This window comes from Haliotis rubra, unplaced genomic scaffold (genome assembly GCF_003918875.1).
Source record: "Haliotis rubra isolate DU_JTF1 unplaced genomic scaffold, ASM391887v1 Scf44, whole genome shotgun sequence".
NCBI classification, from domain to species: domain Eukaryota; kingdom Metazoa; phylum Mollusca; class Gastropoda; order Lepetellida; family Haliotidae; genus Haliotis; species Haliotis rubra.
In genome coordinates this window covers 844,440-865,310 of record NW_025767124.1, presented here as the reverse complement: position 1 = coordinate 865,310, position 20,871 = coordinate 844,440, and the positions used below count along the sequence as shown (strand labels likewise).

At 40.9% G+C, this 20,871-nt stretch overlaps 2 protein-coding genes across 2 annotated transcripts; both read right to left on the bottom strand.

Annotated features, from left to right (window-relative positions):
- Positions 1-735: 735 nt before the first annotated feature.
- Positions 736-2,754, bottom strand: LOC124289379 (protein toll-like). Its single transcript, XM_046725997.1, has one exon. It carries the CDS (start codon positions 2,720-2,722, stop codon positions 824-826), a length of 1,899 nt encoding a protein of 632 aa, XP_046581953.1. The 5' UTR covers positions 2,723-2,754; the 3' UTR covers positions 736-823.
- Positions 736-19,415, bottom strand: LOC124289394 (protein toll-like). Its single transcript, XM_046726016.1, has 3 exons — positions 19,411-19,415; positions 13,284-15,077; positions 736-821 (listed from the first exon to the last, which is right to left on the bottom strand). The coding sequence occupies exons 1-2, from the start codon at positions 19,413-19,415 to the stop codon at positions 13,286-13,288; spliced, it is 1,797 nt and encodes a 598-aa protein (XP_046581972.1). The 3' UTR covers positions 736-821; positions 13,284-13,285.
- Positions 19,416-20,871: the final 1,456 nt, after the last annotated feature.

The window sequence follows — 20,871 nt, the reverse complement described above, 5'->3', positions numbered from 1 at the left end:
TACTGATTAATATTTATGTATCCAGTTCAATGAAGTGGTCTCAAAATTCTGGACTGGTTATTGTACTAAGTTGCGCAAAAGGACGGAACCCGGTCATCAGGAAACGAGACTGTTGTGTAATCAATGTTTTGACTTGTATTATTCTTATACTAGTATTTCAGAAGTCCGCAGTTCGTGATATTGACGCAAGTTTGTCAAAAGCTGCTTAGAAAATATGCCCTCACTTTTAAGCAAATACATGTAGCGTCACCCCGAAGCTTCTGTCAGAATATATTGACTTACTTAGTCGTATGGATTGTCAACCTTTTTTATGACAATAAGTGCGACGTTTTCGGCAAGCACTTGCTTGACAATAGACTAACGCTTAGTCTCTGAATATATATAATTTTGATAGTAACAAACAAACCCATATAAATTGAAAAGGAGACCCAGGGAGACCAGAGATGGAACCTGAGGAAGTCTAGACCTGCTTTATTTAGGGCTTTAGCATTGCAGAGAGTGCTTGGCAGTAGGGAAAATAATGTGGTTCAGGGACTGTGAGACAGACTAGCTTGACAACGGTCGTACTCATTGCAATAAAGAAGTTGACTATCCACACAACTTGGCTTTCCTTCATCTTTACAACTTCTAAAATGCCTTTCAAAGAAGTTATTGACTGACTTCTTTCGAAAACACTAAAGATCACCTCATGCATCTTTCTCTCCCATGTGATGACAATAAGCACAAGAGAGAATGTAAAAATGTCACATTTATTCCACACCATTCTTACCACACACAGATTAGTATGAACTACAAAGCAGCATTCAAGTCAATGTCACTACGGCTACACCACACCGGTCGTCACAAAATTTGGATTGTCCATCTGGTTCTCGGATATGCCACTACTCTCGGACAGAGAGGCGTGAATGCTACTGAAACCACTCGTGAGGCTCTCCCTTGACGCAGAAGTCGGGTTGGTTCGAGGTCTTTGGGGCAGTTCGTACCTTAGTTTCCTCCACAACCACCGGTCAGAGACATTCAGACATTGACGACCACTCAGGTAGGTCTTCAGCGGCTCCTGTGTCACAGTAGAGAGGTCAAGGTCACCGTGTATTAAAACGAGCAGACGACCTGATTTAGTTTCTTCCATAAGACGATGAGCGAAGTCGAATTCTTCTATGGACCAGCCGTTTTTCACATATGAACTATTTACAATAGCAAGAACTCTTCTACTTTTGTTGATGTTTTCCACCATCTGATCTGCTATACTATCCCCAAAATCGTCCTGACGACAGGGGTAATACACTTTGTATACTGGACGGGACTTTTTCTGTTTTTCCAGTTGTTTCAAAAGTTTATCTTTCACCCAAAGCCTGATGTCTTCGTTTTCCCTGTCTATGGATATGTAGACATCGTGTCTTTTAGTTGCATCGTCAGCCTTGTCACAAGACGCGTGGTCAAATGGATGAACACGGAAGTAGTTATACATCAATACTTTACACTCGTATTTCCGCTTGCAGCAGACGACAGTACAAATAATGAGAATGAGAAGCAACACTCCAAGCACCACACTAACAATAATGGCGATATCTCGATAGCAGACAAGAGAGTTCCCAGTCACATCCACAAGACGTAAATGACGTCCATTATGGTAGCACAAGTGATGGGACAGGGAGTCAGAAGACATGTTCTCAGAATTACGTCGTATCCAATCATTTATCCAAATAGTGTCACATGAGCAGACGAGAGGGTTTCCACTGAACTTGACAGATGAGACACTAAAGGTTTGAATTTTGGGAGGCAAGGTCTTTAAACTGTTGTTTCTAATGTCAATATGTTCCAAACTTGGTACTTTCTCGAGAAAGGAATTTTTCAAGAGTAAAATGTTATTTGAAGACACATCAAGACGCGTGATATTTTGTAGATAGTCTCTGTGAGACAATGTAGATATTTCGTTATGAGACAGCTGAAGGAACAATGGCCCTGGAGGCACAGTCTGTGGCAAGTCGGTATATTCTCCAGACCTGGAGCAGTCCACTAGTATGTAACCATCGTGAGGTCGGTCTTGACACTTGCAGTCAGCAGGACATCTTTCTGTGATATTACAAATCAGTTGGTCTGGATGATCGAAGAAATATGAAAAATATTTTCCTTTAAATTCACCAGGACCATGACACTGAAAGTAGTCTAGAGCTGCTTTAAGATAAAAGGTTTCAGTGGCTATCTTGACAGCATAGTGAAATCCACAATCACAGAACCATGGATTGTCACTGAGATTGAGATACATCGTTCCAATATCGAAAGCAGTTGGTTCAGCTCCAGCCAGGTATTGACTGAATTGTTCCTTCCTGAAGTGCCGGAAACTGTTGTATCTAAGATCTACACTACCGCGAAATTCTCTGGTCTTTGTCCATCCGAGGTTGTTGGTCAACCGAGATATATTATTATGCTGAAGGTTGAACCGCCGTGGTCTTGACACAGGGATATCTAGTATGTATGGCCATGGCTCAAACGTCTTCAGGCGATTATAGGACAAGTTCACTTCTGTCAGCGACACCAGTCCCTTGTGGAATACCTCCACACCAATGGTAGCGATTTTGTTCCTTGAAGCATCAAATACTCTTAGCCTGGAAGTCATCGGTCCGGTATCCAGTATTCCAGATGGAAGCTCTATCATGTAATTATCTCTCATGCGTAGTACCTCCAAACCTCCCAAATCATGAAATGCATCACTTGCGATCATCTTAAAGTTATTAGCACCTAAATTCAATCTTTTCAAACATTTCATGTTCTTGAACAACCCTTTTGTGTCTCTTTCAGGTTGTTACCTGACAGATCCAGTGATGTGACTCTTTGAAAAATGACATCAGCGAATGTCTGAGAGGACAATGATACAATTGAATTGTCAGACAAATCCAAATCAATACCCCTAGACGTAGAGTTTTCCTTTGACAAAATATTAAGAAGATGGTCTAAACTTGGGAAATCCGGAGTCCCAAGTGTTCCATTTAGTTTGATAGCTATAGACTGAGTCGGACAGGAGCTCCCAGACACACCCACGGCGAGCCAGGTCGCCAGCAGCGCTGAATACACTGCAATCATGACGATACCCCTTCTCATTCCCGTAGATAATTCAAAGAAAACCTTATCAGTTTACACAGAAACAATTCCCTGGAATGAACAGCCACAGAAATAATTCACCATGGTTTATCACAGACGCGAGAAGAGGTGGCTCCTGTCCGGCTGATGCAAAAAATAGTGAGTATGCACAAACGGTGACTCAGCGTCAGGTGTTATTCCTCAGACCTTCATATCACAGTCCTCCATAAGGGTTGAACTCTGTTTCCGGAATTATTGCTTGTGACATGCAGCAAACACAAATACTATGCAGCATAAGTAAACATATTTTTGTAGAGGCATGATCATATCGCGTTCGAGTTCGTCGTTTGGTAAACACAAGCTACAGTTTTATAGCCTTGCGTGACTCTGGGCTGGTGATGTTTGCTCAACATGCATGCAGTTGCCCTAATGATAAGGACTCTTGATACAGCACTTAGAAAACACTTTCACATAAACGTCCGTTGTGTTCAACCCTCACTCCTGTAGCAATGTGCAGGAAGTCTCTGTTGGTGTGTCGTACAAACCGTGCCTCAATTTTATGATGGATTAAGCTCCTTCATAGCACTTGACCCTCACAGCCGGTTCATATCCAGTTCCTTGATGAACGAACGAATGTGCTTCACTGGTGGGTGACCAGTCTAGTTACTAGGTACTCCATGTATATCCCCTTGGTTCGTATACACTGTAACTGAACGTCAGAAGTCACGCGTTAGTATTCAAAAGCAGATACTGTGTTATGTTACTCCTGGCTGTGCAAACTGATCCTCAGTCATCCCACTGAGCGAAACTCAAGGTTATATTCGCCAAAAATGTTGCAACAAGTCTAGTATTAATTCTTGACTAAACATCCAATTCAATAATTCATGGGCGACCTTTGAAGTCAAAAGTCAGGTTCATTGAATCCACCTCTCTCTCCGCAGCCACTCCTAACGGTAAACACTGATAAACCCCGCGTGCATGGAAGGGGAATATATGCACCCCTCCCGTGCCCTCTAATGTCAGGGGTAGCACCGAGCGATGCCGCATCTAGGGCATCATGCCCTTTGCGAGAACTGCTTGAAAACTAATTCACTGGAGAATATGATCGCTCAGTTCCACTGATCCCTGTTCCGTTGTATGACTGTGTTTAAACCAAACTAGTATATCAGAAAATACCACAAAATCTTCCTGCCGCATGTTGGCTCGTTATTGTAGAGTTGCCATCCAGAAGAACGGGTTGTTTTCCAAGTTACATACTGTAAAATGGCTTCAGCAGGCACTCAGTTCACAAGCTTGCACACTTCAACACAGTCCTAGACCTCTTTGCATACACCGAGTGTGAAACATAGGATCACATCTCGGCATATATCCATCCATCTGCATATAAAAAAGTACACGTGGCTAAAAATATCCAAATCCCATCCACAAATCGCTTGATATCAAAACAGATGTACCTTCAGCAACCTAGGCTGAATAAGTTGGATTCAGTGTCTCCTAAGTACTTTTCCTATCCGACATGATCTTCGACAGCGCACTTGTTGAGACTTTGCGTTGCTGGTCTGAGAACAAGTGAAACACGCCCTCTCGCTGCCTTGCGAGGCTTGCAATGTAAAACAAATGTCAAATCGAGGTATAAATAGGGCATAGCAAGAGCGGAATAGTTCATGCGTATATTACAAAACTGTCTAGCAACAAACCATGACCATGTCCCTCATTATCAATTCATGTCCTTTGGCTAGACGTGTTTGGCTTAAATCGTGTATTTATGGAGGAGGAGAATTTGTACAGAGATATCCCTGATCCGAGTTCCTCCCCGCCCGCTACAGCGTACATCAGAGCTCAACGTGTTGACATTGAGACCAGCCAACACGTGTTTCTCGTCGCATTCAAACGAGAAAGAGCAGTTTGGGGAATCGTCATTCTGTTTCAACGTGGGCTATTGTTTCTATTTTGATATCAGTAATGTGACATTTGAGTATCTCAATCGTGCAGCCTTCCGTAAAGGAATTGCGTCATTTAGCATGTTCACTTACTTTCTAATTGTTCTCAGAATCGACCAGGAAGTAAGTATAAATATGGTAAATATTCAGCTCAGCTAAAAAAAGCAACTTCCATGGTAATGTGAAACGTAAAATGCCTGAGAACACAATTTGTATGTTGTTTTTTGTAAATAAGTACTAGTGTGTGTTCATTAAATGAATGTAATTGGTATTTGGAAAACGTTGGGTTTTTTTCGGGCATTTCTAAGACGTATGTTTCATATCCAACAATCGTCTGTCATACCAGAGACCATATAATATTATATGGTCTCTGGTCGAGTCATACAGACCCTCAAACATGTTTACCCAATGCAGCCCGTGAAAGTCTAGATACAAGATACAAGATATATTATTGCGCAAACGTTCCATGCAGAAACAGTGACAATATTCTATAAACTACATAAACAAAATATAACGAATCAGAGTAACTGACTGACTGAGTGAGTTTTGGTTTTACGCCGCTTTTAGCAATATTCCAGCAACATCACGGCGGGGGACACCAGAAATGGGCTTCACACATTGTACCCATGTGGGGATTCGAACCTGGGTCTTCGGCGTGACGAGCCAACGCTTTAACCACTAGGCTACCCCACCGTCCCGAATCAGAGTAACAATACATATACTAAGACAAATGTATATAACGGTCTAGGACAATCTAGGGATTTTCTACATTTGTTTGGAGTTGTATATATGATAGCAAATTATTTCTATGCTATCTGGTACATTACATGTATTTGTAAACAAGAGGCTAAATTTCTCTGCGGTGGTAAGGCTTTGAAAGTAACTAATTTGAGAGAAAAGAGAATTAAATAAGTAGTGTCTTAGAGTACCACAGTCTCTGAAAATGAAGGAAATCTCTATTCTCCTTTTTATGAATATTTTATGAAAATAATTAAGAGGCTGGTTTTCTGTAAAATGTTTATTTCAGAGTCTAGATGTTAGTCTGAACCAGCCGGAGCCCCCTACTTTGTAGCTGGGTGAGTGATGACTGTTTGTGTGTGTGCTGGTCTGTCTCAGTCGCTGAACCATATCATTCCCCCTTCATCCCAGCCGATTCTCCTGGGGGAAAGCGATAAAGGAAGCATGTCTATATATGTTACTCAGGCTCCGAATCTTCCATTTCACTGTGGCTCCTTTTCATTTGTTTCCATCAAAATTATATATTTTCAGAGTCTATGCGATAGTCTATATGTGCGCAGGAAAGGGGATATTTGAATAACATTTAACCCTGCTCTAGCGTCTGTGTATTTTACTCGTCTCCCGGAATGTTAATTTGCGGCGGTTAAATCTACAGCAAATCCATCTGTAAGGCGCATGTTTTCATTCCTCGTACAGAATGGTGATTATTCTTTGTAATACATGTCCCTAGTCTTTCAAATAGACCTAGACTTGCACAAGTCCCCAAGGTAATAAATAATAGTGTAAATGATCATTTCTAAAGATATATGAATAAAAAGAATACACCGTCCCTCTAACAGACTGGCGTCCTTAGATTACATTCATGGGATTAGCACCCTATACAGACTTCGGGCAAGGTTAATGCAAACCCTGAAACGATACAAAAATCAGTATTCCTATGCAAGTCTAGGTTCCTTCAGAATCAGGTCTGAACAGGAACATATTCTCGGGGATCATTTCGATTATTACTAAAACACATTTTACCTAAACTGAGTTGTCGGACAGACAGTCTGTATTCACCGTCCAGTCAACTGCCCAACACGAGTCGTTTTCATTTCAGAGCCAAATGTGTGTCTTGTTTATGCCCCGAGGTAATATTTTTTATTCGTCCATGACGCAATATGATTTGGGATGTGGAGTAGCCTAGTGATTAAAGCGTTCGCTCGTCACGCCGAAGACTCGGGTTCGATTCTTAACATGGGTACAATGTGTGAAGCCCATTTCTGGCATCCCCGCCATGATATTGCTGGAATATTGATAAAAGTGGCTTAAAATGAAACTCACTAGCTACATTTATATGGTCAGACTTCTGTCAACACAAGGGAAGATTTTATCTCACACACTTATCCTGGGCATACATCTGGCTAGCTATTCTCGAAACGTTCGTAGCCCTACGAACTTCTTAAGCCCATTCTTAACACATGGGCTACGATCAAAGTTAAGAATTCTTAGGGCTACGATCGTTTCGAACGATATAAACACCAGTGCCGGATAAGGAATTAGGATGTTATTTTGAGACTGGATAATATTTCATCTAAAGCCGCAAATCAGGGGGTACATTGCAACAGTGTACGATTGTTGTAGATATTTTTGTGTGTATTTTCTGAAAGGTATTTTCTGGGACAATTTATGTTGTTCTCAGATATGATCCCATACGCTGTGTCCAGCCAGACCTTTGAAGTTCCGGGTTAGAATTGATCTTCAGTAACCCATGCTTGTCGTAAGGGGCGTAGATCGATGCCCATGCTGTTGATCACTGGATTGTCTGGTCTAGACTCGACTATTTACAGACCGCCGCCATATAGCTGGAATATTGCTGAGTGCGGCGTAATACTAAACTCATTCACCGTGTCCGCCCAATACCCATCTAATCTGCTCTTTTATCTAACCCTATGGTCTGAAAAAATAACTCAAAAGAAAAGTCTCCAAGAACGATTATTCAAGATTCTGATAGTGTACTCTAGAACAATAATTGAATAATCATGTACTTCAAAAGAAAAATGCAATTGAAGCAATGTTGTATTATGTTTGTATATATGGTTGTTTTCCATATTTGTTATAATAATTATGTGTCAGAACTGAAATGTTTCCTTAATTACAACAAAAGTATAGGGCAATGTTCGTTGGCAAGAGTCACTTTTTCACAAATTGAATAATAGGGATGGATCTTTTTTCACTGGGGGCAATTGCAGATCATCACCGGTCTCTACAACGGAAATTGCCGAAGATATCCGAACAGAAGATAGTCTCGTTTGATGTATAATCTACATATCGATCAAATTATGAGTACACAGGTTAACGTAAATGTACCACATTTAAGATACAAATATCAAATATCTTATGCGATGACTAAATATGTATTTTTAGCCAAGACTGATTTTAAAACGAACATATTAATTACGACAGCTTGTTAGAAAATTCGAAGTTAAGGGAAGGTTTATATAGGCGAGTGAGACCACTGTTATCGGAGCGTGTGTCTGGTTGACACTTCTGAACATTGATCGCTGATAAATTCCGGCTGATCTGTCCAGTCAAGCTGTCCCGTTTGGTACACGTTCTATAAGCGTGGGGCTCCCGATGCCTGGCGCTCGGTGGAGTTCCGTTCAAAATTGGCCTCGCTGTAAAGCGCAGCGCCCTAGGGTTTACCGGTCCACTCTGGCTTCTGAATTTCTAAAATGGGAAGTTGGGGGTTCTCAACACTGATTTGTGACGCTCCAATACGGCACTGCAAGTGGCAGTCTGCCAGACTTTTTGCACTAAAATAAGAACATTTTGTTTTCATGTGTTACTAAATATTGAAAGTTCCTACATTTTCTTTGTTTTCGCTATGGACAAAAGTGGTTGGATGCTACACGAATGTACCTCGGTTATACTATATACTAGCATATATTTTAAAACAAAAATAAGTTCCGATTCACGAAGACTAATACTATAGAATAAACAAGTCTCGTCGTGTGTCGCGAATCACGCTTTACTATCTCAAAGGTTACAGTGTTTTGAGGCTCTGCTGTATGCGTCGTCTCTTTCAATTTAATTTAAAAAATTGGAGAAGAATATTTTGGGGCAGAACTCTCTCTCTCACTCACTCTCTCTCTCTCTCGATCGAACGGTGTACAATCATCATTAATGGTCACAGGTCTACGTATATTCTGCATCGATGTTGTATTTACGACTCGCTGCACTTACCTGGAATACTGCTGAATGGGTCGAACAGTAAGAATATTTTTATAGATTTGAGTAGTGTTTAATTTTTATTTCAAAAATTCACGCAATGTGCACATGTAGATCCAACGCAAAGGGGGCCCTAGTTTATTTCACTGTCCCTGAATCCCATTATGTTCCCTTCCGCCACATCATTCCGCAACGTGAGGCAACACTAGAATTACCTCAGTTTCGCAGGCTCATTTCACCGGGGCTCCTTTTCAATATAAAGGAAGTTATTTCTTTGTATAATAAATATACATATTCAGCGTTGGTCTAGGCCAGAGTCATATACAACTCCACGTGAGGAAGTATGTTTTACGCCGCTTTTAGCAATAAAAGGACAATATCACGACGAGGGAGACGAGAAATGGGCTTCGCACGTTGTGCCTTTGTGGGAAAACGAATCAGGGTCCTCGGCGTGACGAGCAAGGGTTTTAACTGCTTGGCCATCCAACCCTGCAGGTTCCTCGTGCATATCAATATGTACCTTGGTAGTAAGAGATGACAAGTGTGTTTGTCCTCATCTCATCAACGTCATCTTGGGTGTATAAACAGCTAAAACGACGCACGCCTCTTCCTGTTTCCTCAATGAACGTCAGATAGGGTGAACATGCAATAAAGATAAACTTAAAAGACCCGCGCCTTCTTCTCACACTGAGCTGACATAACGCCGTCATATAACTTAATATTAGGAAAAGGGTGTATAAACTGAATAATAGGCCCACTGTGTCAAAACAGCCGATTTCATCTTATACTGTTCACACTTTGTTAAGGATCAGATCATTGATTCAACAGAAAACTATTATGTGGGGTCTAATTTGGTTTAAATATCTAAGCTTATTGTAAGCATGGATCCTAGTTTTCAGTAGGTCACTGCATCTTGTGGATCCCATACCTGCTATTGACAGGTGTTGTGTGCTCGTCAATGACTCGTTCCATGATTTGCAAAATGGTTGATTGGTGCCATGAAAACCATTTTTATGTTACTCATGTATCAAGTGCATAAAGTTAGATTAAAGTGGCTGTTTGCCCAAAGAAGGGTTACCATATTGTTATTTATCCAGTTTTAAATGGATACAATTTCAAATTATAAATCTATGTTTAAGTAAAGTTGTGATTTTTTGTGATCCTTAGCAAAGTCAAACAAACCAAATATATCGTTCATGATGTGTACATGAGCTATTTATGATAGGCCAGAGGAAATCACAGATATAATATTTGTCACAGGTAACATATTTATCACAGATAACGCGTGTGTCTGTGTGTCTGTGTGTGTGTGTGTGTGTCTGTCTGTGTCTGTGTGTGTGTCTGTCTGTGTGTGTGTGTCTCTCTCTCTCTCTCTCTCTCTCTCTCTCTCTCTCTCTCTGTGTGTGTGTGTGTGTTGGGAGGGGTGTGGGTCACAGATAACATATTCATCACAGATAACTTGTGTGGGGATGGGGTGGGTGGGGGTATAACGGGTTTAACAGATAACATATATATCACACATAACATGTTTTGGGGGAAATGGTATGGTTTGATATGAAGGTAGAAACTCAACTGCAGAACGTTTACGGTGGTGAAATGTGTTTCCTTTATCTTCAGTGCTTGCGGGGACATTGACATGCTCCCCGTGTGATCATAACGTAATGCGTTACAGTGAACCAGGATGTGAACTGTAATAAAAACGTTCCCGTCACATATTGTGACCGGTAATAATTATCTGAACATGTTTGAGGGACAACATAGCTTCCACACACGTGTCTCCGCACAGGTAAGTTCGAAATCAGGGAATAGTGAAAGTCACACAAATATTAAGTGGGTGATTATTTATAAGTCTGGACTCCCGGATACCCGTAAAGCCAAAAGACACTGTAGCTCACCTTATCACCTGGTACATTATACACAATTCCCTTAACAAAGAAGCCTTCACAGTTGGTGAATCTTTGCAAAATATTATTTTGACAATGCATATTTTATGTGGAATGGTCAGCACACACACACACCCCACCCCTCCCCTCCCCACACACATATACAACCCACCACCACCCGTGATTCTACAATTCCGAATCCTATTCTGCTTGTGCACACTTTAGCCTAACTATATTGATTGATTGATTGAGTTTAGCTTTACGCCGCTTTTAGCAATATTCCAGCAATATGACGGTGGGGACACCAGAAATAAGCTTCATAAATTGTACCCATGTGGGGATTCGAACCCGGGTCTTCGGCGTGACGAACGAAGGCTTTAACCACTAGGCTACCCCACCGCCCGTAACTATATATAGTAGTTCAAATCAGAATGTTACGAATGTTCTCCAAAATACAACATAAAAAGTACATATAGAAAACTGTACGTAACAAACAACAAATACATGTTATACAATAAACAACTGTATTTTAAAAATAAAATAGGTGTATTAATCAATACCAAAACACAATCATTGCAATCACAGTACACTATAGAGTGGCAGTTCAAACTTTAATAGCAGTATTAAATATAATGGCATGGCTAATAGCAACAGAATCAGTGATGATATTAGTAACAAACATCAACAGTGGTCCGAAACAGGCCTAATCTTGACATCAAGGGTCAGAATTTAATGGCAGTATTAAATTTAATGGCAGTACTAATAGCAACAGAATCAGTGATGATATTATTAACAAACATCAACTGTGCTCCGAAACAGGCCTAAACTTGTCATCAAGGGTCAAAATTTAATGGCAGTATTAAATATAATGGCAGTACTAATAGCAACAGAATCAGTGATGATATTATTAACAAACATCAACTGTGCTCCGAAACAGGCCTAAACTTGACATCAAGGGTCAAAATTTAATGGCAGTATTAAATATAATGGCAGTACTAATAGCAACAGAATCAGTGATGATATTAGTAACAAACATCAACTGTGGTCCGAAACAGGCCTAAACTTGATATCAAGGGTCAAAATTTAATGGCAGTATTAAATATAATGGCAGTACTAATAGCAACAGAATCAGTGATGATATTATTAACAAACATCAACTGTGGTCCGAAACAGGCCTAAACTTGACTTCACGGGTGAAATTAACGACGTTCACACACCGATGGTCCTGATATAATGATGACAAATGCAAGGGTGTGTCTCTTAACGAAAAGGTTCCCAGGCATTTCTTCACTAAGCTGGATTATTTACTGGTCAAGAAGCTTTGCGTTTACCCCTGACTCGCAGGCTAAGTATGTAACTAGCACACCACTGTCCTCTATGACCCTCAGAAAAAACATTGTAATAGAATTAGACAGTCATTTAAGAACTCAACATCTCTGCTGTATTAAATTAGTACACCATTTCTTCTTAACAATGGGGCCCCCACCTTGTTGTGTTTGCAGTGAACTCTATACTTCATCATGGATATACAATATAAATACTTAAGCACATATAGTAAAGATATGTTGGCGCAATCAGCAATATTCCAGCTATATGGCGGCGGTCTGTATATAATCGAATCTACACCAGACAATCTAGTGATCAACATCATGAACATCGATCTACACAATTGGGATACGATGACATGTGTCAACCAAGTCAGCGAGCCGGAGCACCCGACCCCGTTAGTCGCCTCTTACGACAAGCATGGTTGCTGAAGACCAATTCTAGCCCGGATCTTCACGGGTCGTAAATATTATTTATGTACATAAAAGTAGCTATGTGAGAGTATTAACAGTTTGTCAAGTACAGATGTTAATACTGATTTCCAAGCGTAATGGTTTCACTCATTAACCAAAATGCAACAAGATAAATTAAAGATGACCAGTAAATGATTTAAACATTTTTGAAACAGGAGCTTCTGAAAGCAAATAATGATATATATATTGATATCATCTGCAACGGTCGAGAAGAGCTTCAACAACAATCAATATACCTTCAAAAACTATTTAGAAGCTGAGGTTACTGGAAAACCTTTTTTTCCATTAGCTTCATTGATGGAATGGAGTGAGTGAGTGAATTAAAGTGTCACGTCACATCAGCAATATTTCAGCCATGTCGTCATGGAATGGGACAGAATGTAGCAACTGTTTCCCAATCATTGGAACAGATACTGGAGCTGGGGCAAAGAAGACTCAGTTATGTGATTCCACAAGGATCCGCTCATTTTCACCGATTAATGTTTTCTATTATAATTCAGTGTGATAAACGCCTACACCGTGCATCACGTTGGGCTTCCGTCCACATAAGTTGATTGACCCTCGTTGATGATACATACTCACATACTCACACAGTCACAGTTTCAGAAAGACAATTATCAATACAAGTTCAAAAGAGCTACACCACATCGGTCGTCACAAAATCGGGATTGTCCATCTGGTTCTCGGATATGCCACTACTCTCTGACAGAGAGGCATGGCTACTACTGAAACCATACGTGAGGCTTTCCCTCGTATTGTTTCGAGTTCTTTGGGGCAGTTCGTACCTTAGTTTCCTCCACAACCACCGGTCAGAGACATTCAGACATTGACGACCACTCAGGTAGGTCTTCAGTGGCTCCTGCGTCACAGTAGAGAGGTCAAGGTCACCGTGTATTAAAACGAGCAGACGACCTGATTTAGTTTCTTCCATAAGACGATGAGCGAAGTCGAATTCTTCTATGGACCAGCCGTTTTTCACATATGAACTATTTACAATAGCAAGAACTCTTCTACCTTTCTTGATGTTTTCCACCATCTGATCTGCTATACTATCCCCAAAATCGTCCTGACGACATGGGTAATACACTTTGTATACTGGACGGGACTTTTTCTGTTTTTCCAGTTGTTTCAAAAGTTTATCTTTCACCCAAAGCCTGATGTCTTCGTTTTCCCTGTCTATGGATATGTAGACATCGTGTCTTTTAGTTGCATCGTCTGCCTTGTCACAAGACGCGTGGTCAAATGGATGAACACGGAAGTAGTCATACATCAATACTTTACACTCGTATTTCCGCTTGCAGCAGACGACAGTACAAATAATGAGAATGAGAAGCAACACTCCAAGCACCACACTAACAATAATGGCGATATCTCGATAGCAGACAAGAGAGTTCCAAGTCACATCCACAAGACGTAAATGACGTCCATTGTGGTAGCACAAGTGATGGGACAGGGAGTCAAAAGACATGTTCTCAGAATTACGTCGTATCCAATCATTTATCCAAATGGTGTCACATGAGCAGACGAGAGGGTTTCCACTGAACTTGACAGATGAGACACGGAAGGTCTGAATTTTGGATGGCAAGGTTTTTAAGTTGTTGTTTCTAATGTCAATATATTCCAAACTTGGTACTTTCTCAAGAAAGGAATCTTCCAAGAGTAAAATGTTATTTGAAGACACATCAAGACGTGTGATATTTTGTAGATAGTCTTTGTGAGACAATGAAGATATTTTGTTATGAGACAGCTGAAGGAACAATGGCCCTGGAGGCACAGTCTGTGGCAAGTCGGTATATTCTCCAGACCTGGAGCAGTCCACTAGTATGTAACCATCGTGAGGTCGGTCTTGACACTTGCAGTCAGCAGGACATCTTTCTGTGATATTACAAATCAGTTGGTCTGGATGATCGAAGAAATATGAAAAATTGTATCCCTTGAACTCCCTGGGACTATCGCAGGTCATAAAGCCCTCAGCCATGCTGTAATAGAAGGTGTCAATGAATTGCATCAACAGATAATAAAACCCACAATCACAGAACCATGGGTTTTTCCGGACAACGATCCCCATAACACCTATGTCAAATATTGTTGGTATCCGTCCAGCCAAATATTGACTGACATTCTCTGTCCTGAAGTACCTGAGTCTGTTGTGTGTAAGATTTACCTCCACATTGGGTTCCTTAGTCATTGTCCATCCCATGGTGTTTGAGAAACGTGAAATTTGGTTAAACTGAAGATTAAAGGACATTCGCTTATTTGAATATTTTGAGATCATTGGAATGTAAGGCCATGGCTCAAATACCTCGAGGTTGTTGTAATACAGGTCAACTTCCTTTAGAAATACAAGACCCTTATGGAACACATTGTTTCCAATGAAGCTAATCCTGTTCCGAGATGCATCAAATCTCCTCAGGTTGGAGTTTTCTTTACTGGAACCAAGAATTCCGGATGTAAGATTTGTCAGGTCGTTATTCCTGAGTATGAGCTCGACAAGACTTCCCAGTTCATTGAAGGCGTCATTGAAATCATCTCGATTTGATTATTTGCTAAGTTCAATATTTTCAAACATTTGAACTGATTGAATAACCTTTCTGATATCTTTGTAAGGTTATTCTTTGACAAATTCATGGAAATAACTCGTTGAAAGATTGTGTTGTTGAATATTTGAAACGACAAATCTGTAATATTATTTTCGGATAAATCCAGATATACATCCTCAAATGGGTTTGTCCTGTTTGATAAAATAGTTGCTATCACAAATAGATTTGGAAACTCCAGAGACCCAAGTGTTCTGTTCAGTGACACCTCCCTTGCTGTTCCTGATAGACACGGACTTCCTGACACACAACTGGACAAACAGAAGGCTAACAACATAATACACAGCCTGGTCATGGCTTAGGAGCTACAAGCTGCCCAGTTGATCAGATGAGTGGAACCAATGCATCTTCCTGCAGGATAACTTCGATAAGGAGACAACACTTCAAACTGTTAATTAATGTAGCTGAAAGCCGTGTGTCTGACGAAGAAGGATCTTCTAACTGCAGAGTGTAAGGTATCCCAGTTGATGATGAATTAAATTAATATAATTGAATACAAATAACATCAATCATCAAATCTTATCCTTGATGGAGGAACGCCTTCATTATTTGGTATTCCTGGCTTTGATTCGCAGACTTAAGTTCCAACTAATTTTAGAAAGGTAGACCATGAGATGTAGCGGATGGAAACTTGCCAAAGTTGAAACAATTCATTTAAAGAAATAAACACTGCTTCAAAATTATAGTCTTACCACAATCACGAAGACTCTGTTCTATTACTCTGCCAGATCACGGAGAGTGTCACAATTGTTGTCTGGCTAAGTAGAGAAGGCGTAGAACCAGTTCAGTGTGAATGAAGCTTACCATGGTTCAGCGTTATGTTGAGACTGTTTGTTGACAGAGAAGCACTTTACAATCACATCAATGCTGTAACATCCGGACAGAAGATGTTTCCCCTCATCTTGTGGCGTTTACTTGGAATTGATTGATATATCACTATGTCGCCTTCATACTTCAGTCCAACCAGCAGATATGGAGATACAAAATCATTATATGATTGAATCATAATAAGAATAGTGTAAGTTGAATCTGGCGTACCTGTGAACAATATCAAGGCTAGGATTTCTTGATCCTTGTATACATGTTTCCTATATAGTGTCACGTGTCATGAGTTCAGCATGACTTTTACCAAACACATCAAGTAACACTTTTTGCCATCGTGGCTTTCTCTTCAGAGCAGGACACCGGGTGTTACTTCATCAGGATACGTGTTTGGAGCGTCAACTTGCAACTATTTCATGAGGGATCAACTGAGCGAGGCCTGAACACAACATACCCTGAAAGCTGTTGTGTAGCCTGTCTCGTAGTCCCTGAACTACATTATTTTTCCTTCTGTCCATCCTTTTCTGCAATGCTATTGCCCTAAATGAAGCAAGTCTAGAATTCCTCACGTTCTGAATATCCCATCTCAAGGGGACTCCTTTCCAATTTAAATGGAATTATTTGTTCGTATCAAAATTGTATACATTCAGTGACTAGCCGTCAGTCTAGCTGTTGTGAGACATTGCTTGCAGTTACCTTGACCCAAATTCAGAGTTCTTTGTGATTCATAGCATCAGAAGCCGTCATACACTTAGCGATTGGCTTACTCACAGAACAGCATCATGCAGCAGATAATTATCATCAACTAGCAATTGTTAAACACAGTATGATCCAGCAATAGTCAAACATAGCATTATCCAGCAATAGTCAAACACAGTATGATCCAGCAATAGTCAAACACAGTATGATCCAGTAATAGTCAAACACAGTATGATCCAGCAATAGTCAAACACAGTATGATCCAGCAATAGTCAAACACAGTATGATCCAGTAATAGTCAAACACAGTATGATCCAGCAATAGTCAAACACAGTATGATCCAGCAATAGTCAAACACAGTATGATCCAGCAATAGTAAAACATAGTTTCATCCAGCAATAGTCAAACACAGTATGATCCAGCAATAGTCAAACACAGTATGATCCAGCAATAGTAAAACATAGTATCATCCAGCAATAGTCAAACACAGTATGATCCAGCAATAGTCAAACACAGTATGATCCAGCAATAGTCAAACACAGTATGATCCAGCAATAGTCACACACAGCATCATGATAAACATATTATCATTATCCCACGCACACCATCATCCAGTCGCCTAGACTGTGTCACCCAGACATGCAGGCTGTAATGTCCGCCATGGTGTACAATATGACACTCCCCTGCTAAAATAGTAGCAGGCATGCGTCATTAGGAGAAATCAACTGTATCGGGGGCGGAACATACGCTGGCTAATGGCATACGAGCCAGCATTTTAATTGCCTCTAAGTAAGAGGCATCGTGTTGTCTGTGTGTACCCTCTCAGCGAAGACAAATAACCTTGTTTGAGAGAGAGAGAGAGGAGAGGGGGGGGGGGGGAGAGAGAGAGACAGGGTGAGAGGGAGAGAGACACAGAGAGAGCGACAGAGTGAGAGAGAGACAGAGTGAGAGAGAGCGAGAGAGAGAGATATAGACAGAGAGAGAGACAGAGAGAGAGAGACAGAGAGAGGGAGAGAGACAGAGAGAGGGAGAGACAGAGAGAGGGAGAGGGAGAGAGACAGAGAGAGGGAGAGAGACAGAGAGAGGGAGAGAGACAGAGAGAGATAGAGCGGGAGAGGAGGTGTTTGTTTGTGTATAATCATAGTCGTGAAAGCATAAAGTGTTTTCATAATGGGCCATGTATCATCTGCTGTTTTCATAATGGGCCATGTACCATCCACTGTTTTCATAATGGGCCATGTATCATCCACTGTTCGCTGATCACAAACCAGAGCCGCGAGGTACATCCCTACTGTTGTGACAACAACAGAACAATAGCATGCTTTATGTTAACTTTACATTATATCGAAGCTATATAGCTTCCTCACTGATGCATATGTCCCATCTGTCAGTTACGTGTTGTGTGATTGTGTGATTGAAGGAGTAGTGTTTTGTGGGGGTTAAGTTGAGTCCCACCCGGGATTCGAACCCACGATCTCAGAGCTAGGCACCCAATTGCCAGCAGTTAAATTTACATGTGTCCAAATGCCCATCTTAAACAATGTGCAACACTATCACAATCTCCCTAATATTGTCAGCGTTATATTGAATAGAAGCCAATCTACCCTGCTCCTCTGTTGCAGGGTATCTGATATACGTACTTTGATTAGAACAAGAAGGTATTCTAGTTACATGACGGTGTGTTATCTTTCTCTTTCACGTACTGAGACCCCATCAGCACATGTTTGAAGATGTATGCAAAAGGTCATTGTGACCGCAAGTCTTAGATTCCATTTTACACGGCTGCTGCCAAGGTTGGTAGAAAAAGCTGAACTGATTGTTGCCTACTTTCAAGTGTAAAGATGAAACAAATTACAAATATGAATAATGAATAAGTATGGAAGCGTTTTGGGGCCACAGTTCAATTTGTTTTATTGTCTACGTAGATAATGTTTTACTTTTACATAGATCTGTTTGTTTGGTTTTTTTATGGTTTTTGTTGTTGTCTTTTTTGTTGTTGTTGTTGTTGACGCAATATTCCATCTATATAGCGGCGGTCTGTAAATAATGGAGTCTCGGCCACAGAACCCAGTGCTCAACAGTATAAGCATCGTTGTACGCAATTGGGTTGCAATGACAAGCAAATTCTAACCCAGATCTTTACGGGTTGCCTCTACAGAGATGATACTGACATATACATAGATGATACTTTCTTCTACGTATGAATATACTTTCACCTGCGTAGAAGATACTAACACCAACATCAGTGATACTTTCACATCTTCTTTATAGTATCCTATACGCAGAGAACGCCTCCGTGGTGCTGTGGTTAGAGCGTCCGTCCGGAGAGCGGAAGGTCGCGGGTTCGATCCCGACCGCGTCATTCCGAAAGACGTTAAAATATGGTACTTGTTGGTCCCTGCCTGACGCTCGGCATTAATGGGTACACCAAGGACTGGTCGGCTCGGAGTCAGTATAATGTGGGGTCTGAGTGGGGTATTCATGCTTCACTGCGGCATGGTATCTCAGTGGGCTAGCACTATAAAACAAGCTTAAGTCTGGGCTAGTACAAGCTACCGCACATACACATACACACGCATGCACGTCGTCATATGAGCGAAATATTCTCAAGCACGACGTTAAACCCAATTTCACCTCACCTTACCTCATATACGCAGATGAAAATATCTTCAAGGTAGACGACAAATACTATTAGACCGTGTCCCTAATACGCTTCCATAAATAACATAGTCTCTTCTTATGTCAGAGGCAATAATGTATTGTTTAGAAGAAAATACTTTTAGATTGGTGCATGTGTTGTTAAGTGTTGTAAAATTGTTTATCATAGCACTAAACTAAATACAGATATCACTTGCATTAACACGTTGCCTGATCATGTACGAGCATTGTTTGAAGCAGTTGTAAAATCCTCTGTTTCAGCCCGCATTGTGCTTGTGTTCCAATGATGTGTGCTTCAAACTTGGGGGAACCAACTACAAACCTTATGCCGATGAATTTCACGAGGATCAAGCATCAATTTTCCGAAAAGCATGTGCAAATATCGTGCATGTGAACAGTTGCATTTTGGTGTAAAGTTTTGTTAAAAATTTGCTAATTTTCACAGATTTTCATGATTTATTGAACTCATGATAATAATCTCAACGTTACGAATCTGTTTTACAATACATCAGTTCATGTGTAAACAGTACCTTTAAACATTATGAAATGATTAGCAAATTCTAGTTTAGAACAGTTGACTGAAGTAAGTGGCTACATTTACATTAGTGAGTCTAAGCTATTGATGGGCAATATACTTTGAATTTCAGGGTAAAACTAATACTTTTGTAAACCCGAACACAGCTTCCAAACTGCAGCATATAGCAAACGAAGAGGATTCCATCTCACTATACAAGCACTGACGTGAGTAAGGCGGTAACGTAGCCTAGTGGTTAAAGCGTTAGCTCGTCACGCCGAAGACCCGGGTTCGATTTCCTCACATGGGTACAATGTGCGAAGCCCATTTCTGGTGTCCCCCGCCGTGATATTGCTGGAATATTGCTAAAAAGCGGCGTAAATCTTAACTGACGTGAGTAAACTGATTTAGTCAGTGAGTGAGTGAGTGTGGTTTAGCGCCGCTTCGGACAGTGTTATTGTTATATCAGGGTATGTCGACTTGGAGTCGGAGGAAAGCCCTGGGGGATGCAGGTCTGAGGCCTTTACCACTTTGATGGAACCCATGGGCACGAGTATAGACTTGACAAACATATAACCGATTTCATTTGCTTGTTGTTTAGCGCTCAGCGATATTCCAGCTAAATAACGGCGGTTATAAATAAATAAATGAGGCTGGATCAGACAATCCAGTGATCAACATCATGAGCATCGATCAGCGAGCTGGACCACCCTATCCCGTTAGTTGCCTCTTACGACAAGCATGGGTTACTGAAGATCAATTCTAACCCGGATATTCAAGGGTAACATATAATTGGGGCGAAACCATCCTAGTTTTGTTTGGTGTGCTCATGGAACATAGGGGCGGTGGGGTAGCCTAGTGGTTAAAGCGTTGGCTCGTCACGCCGAAGACCCGGGTTCGAATCCCCACATGGGCACAATGTGTGAAGCCCAT

Excerpts from the sequence above, each read along its gene's own strand:
- LOC124289379 (XM_046725997.1), bottom strand. The coding sequence starts at position 2,722 with ATGATCGCAAGTGATGCATTTCATGATTTGGGAGGTTTGGAGGTACTA.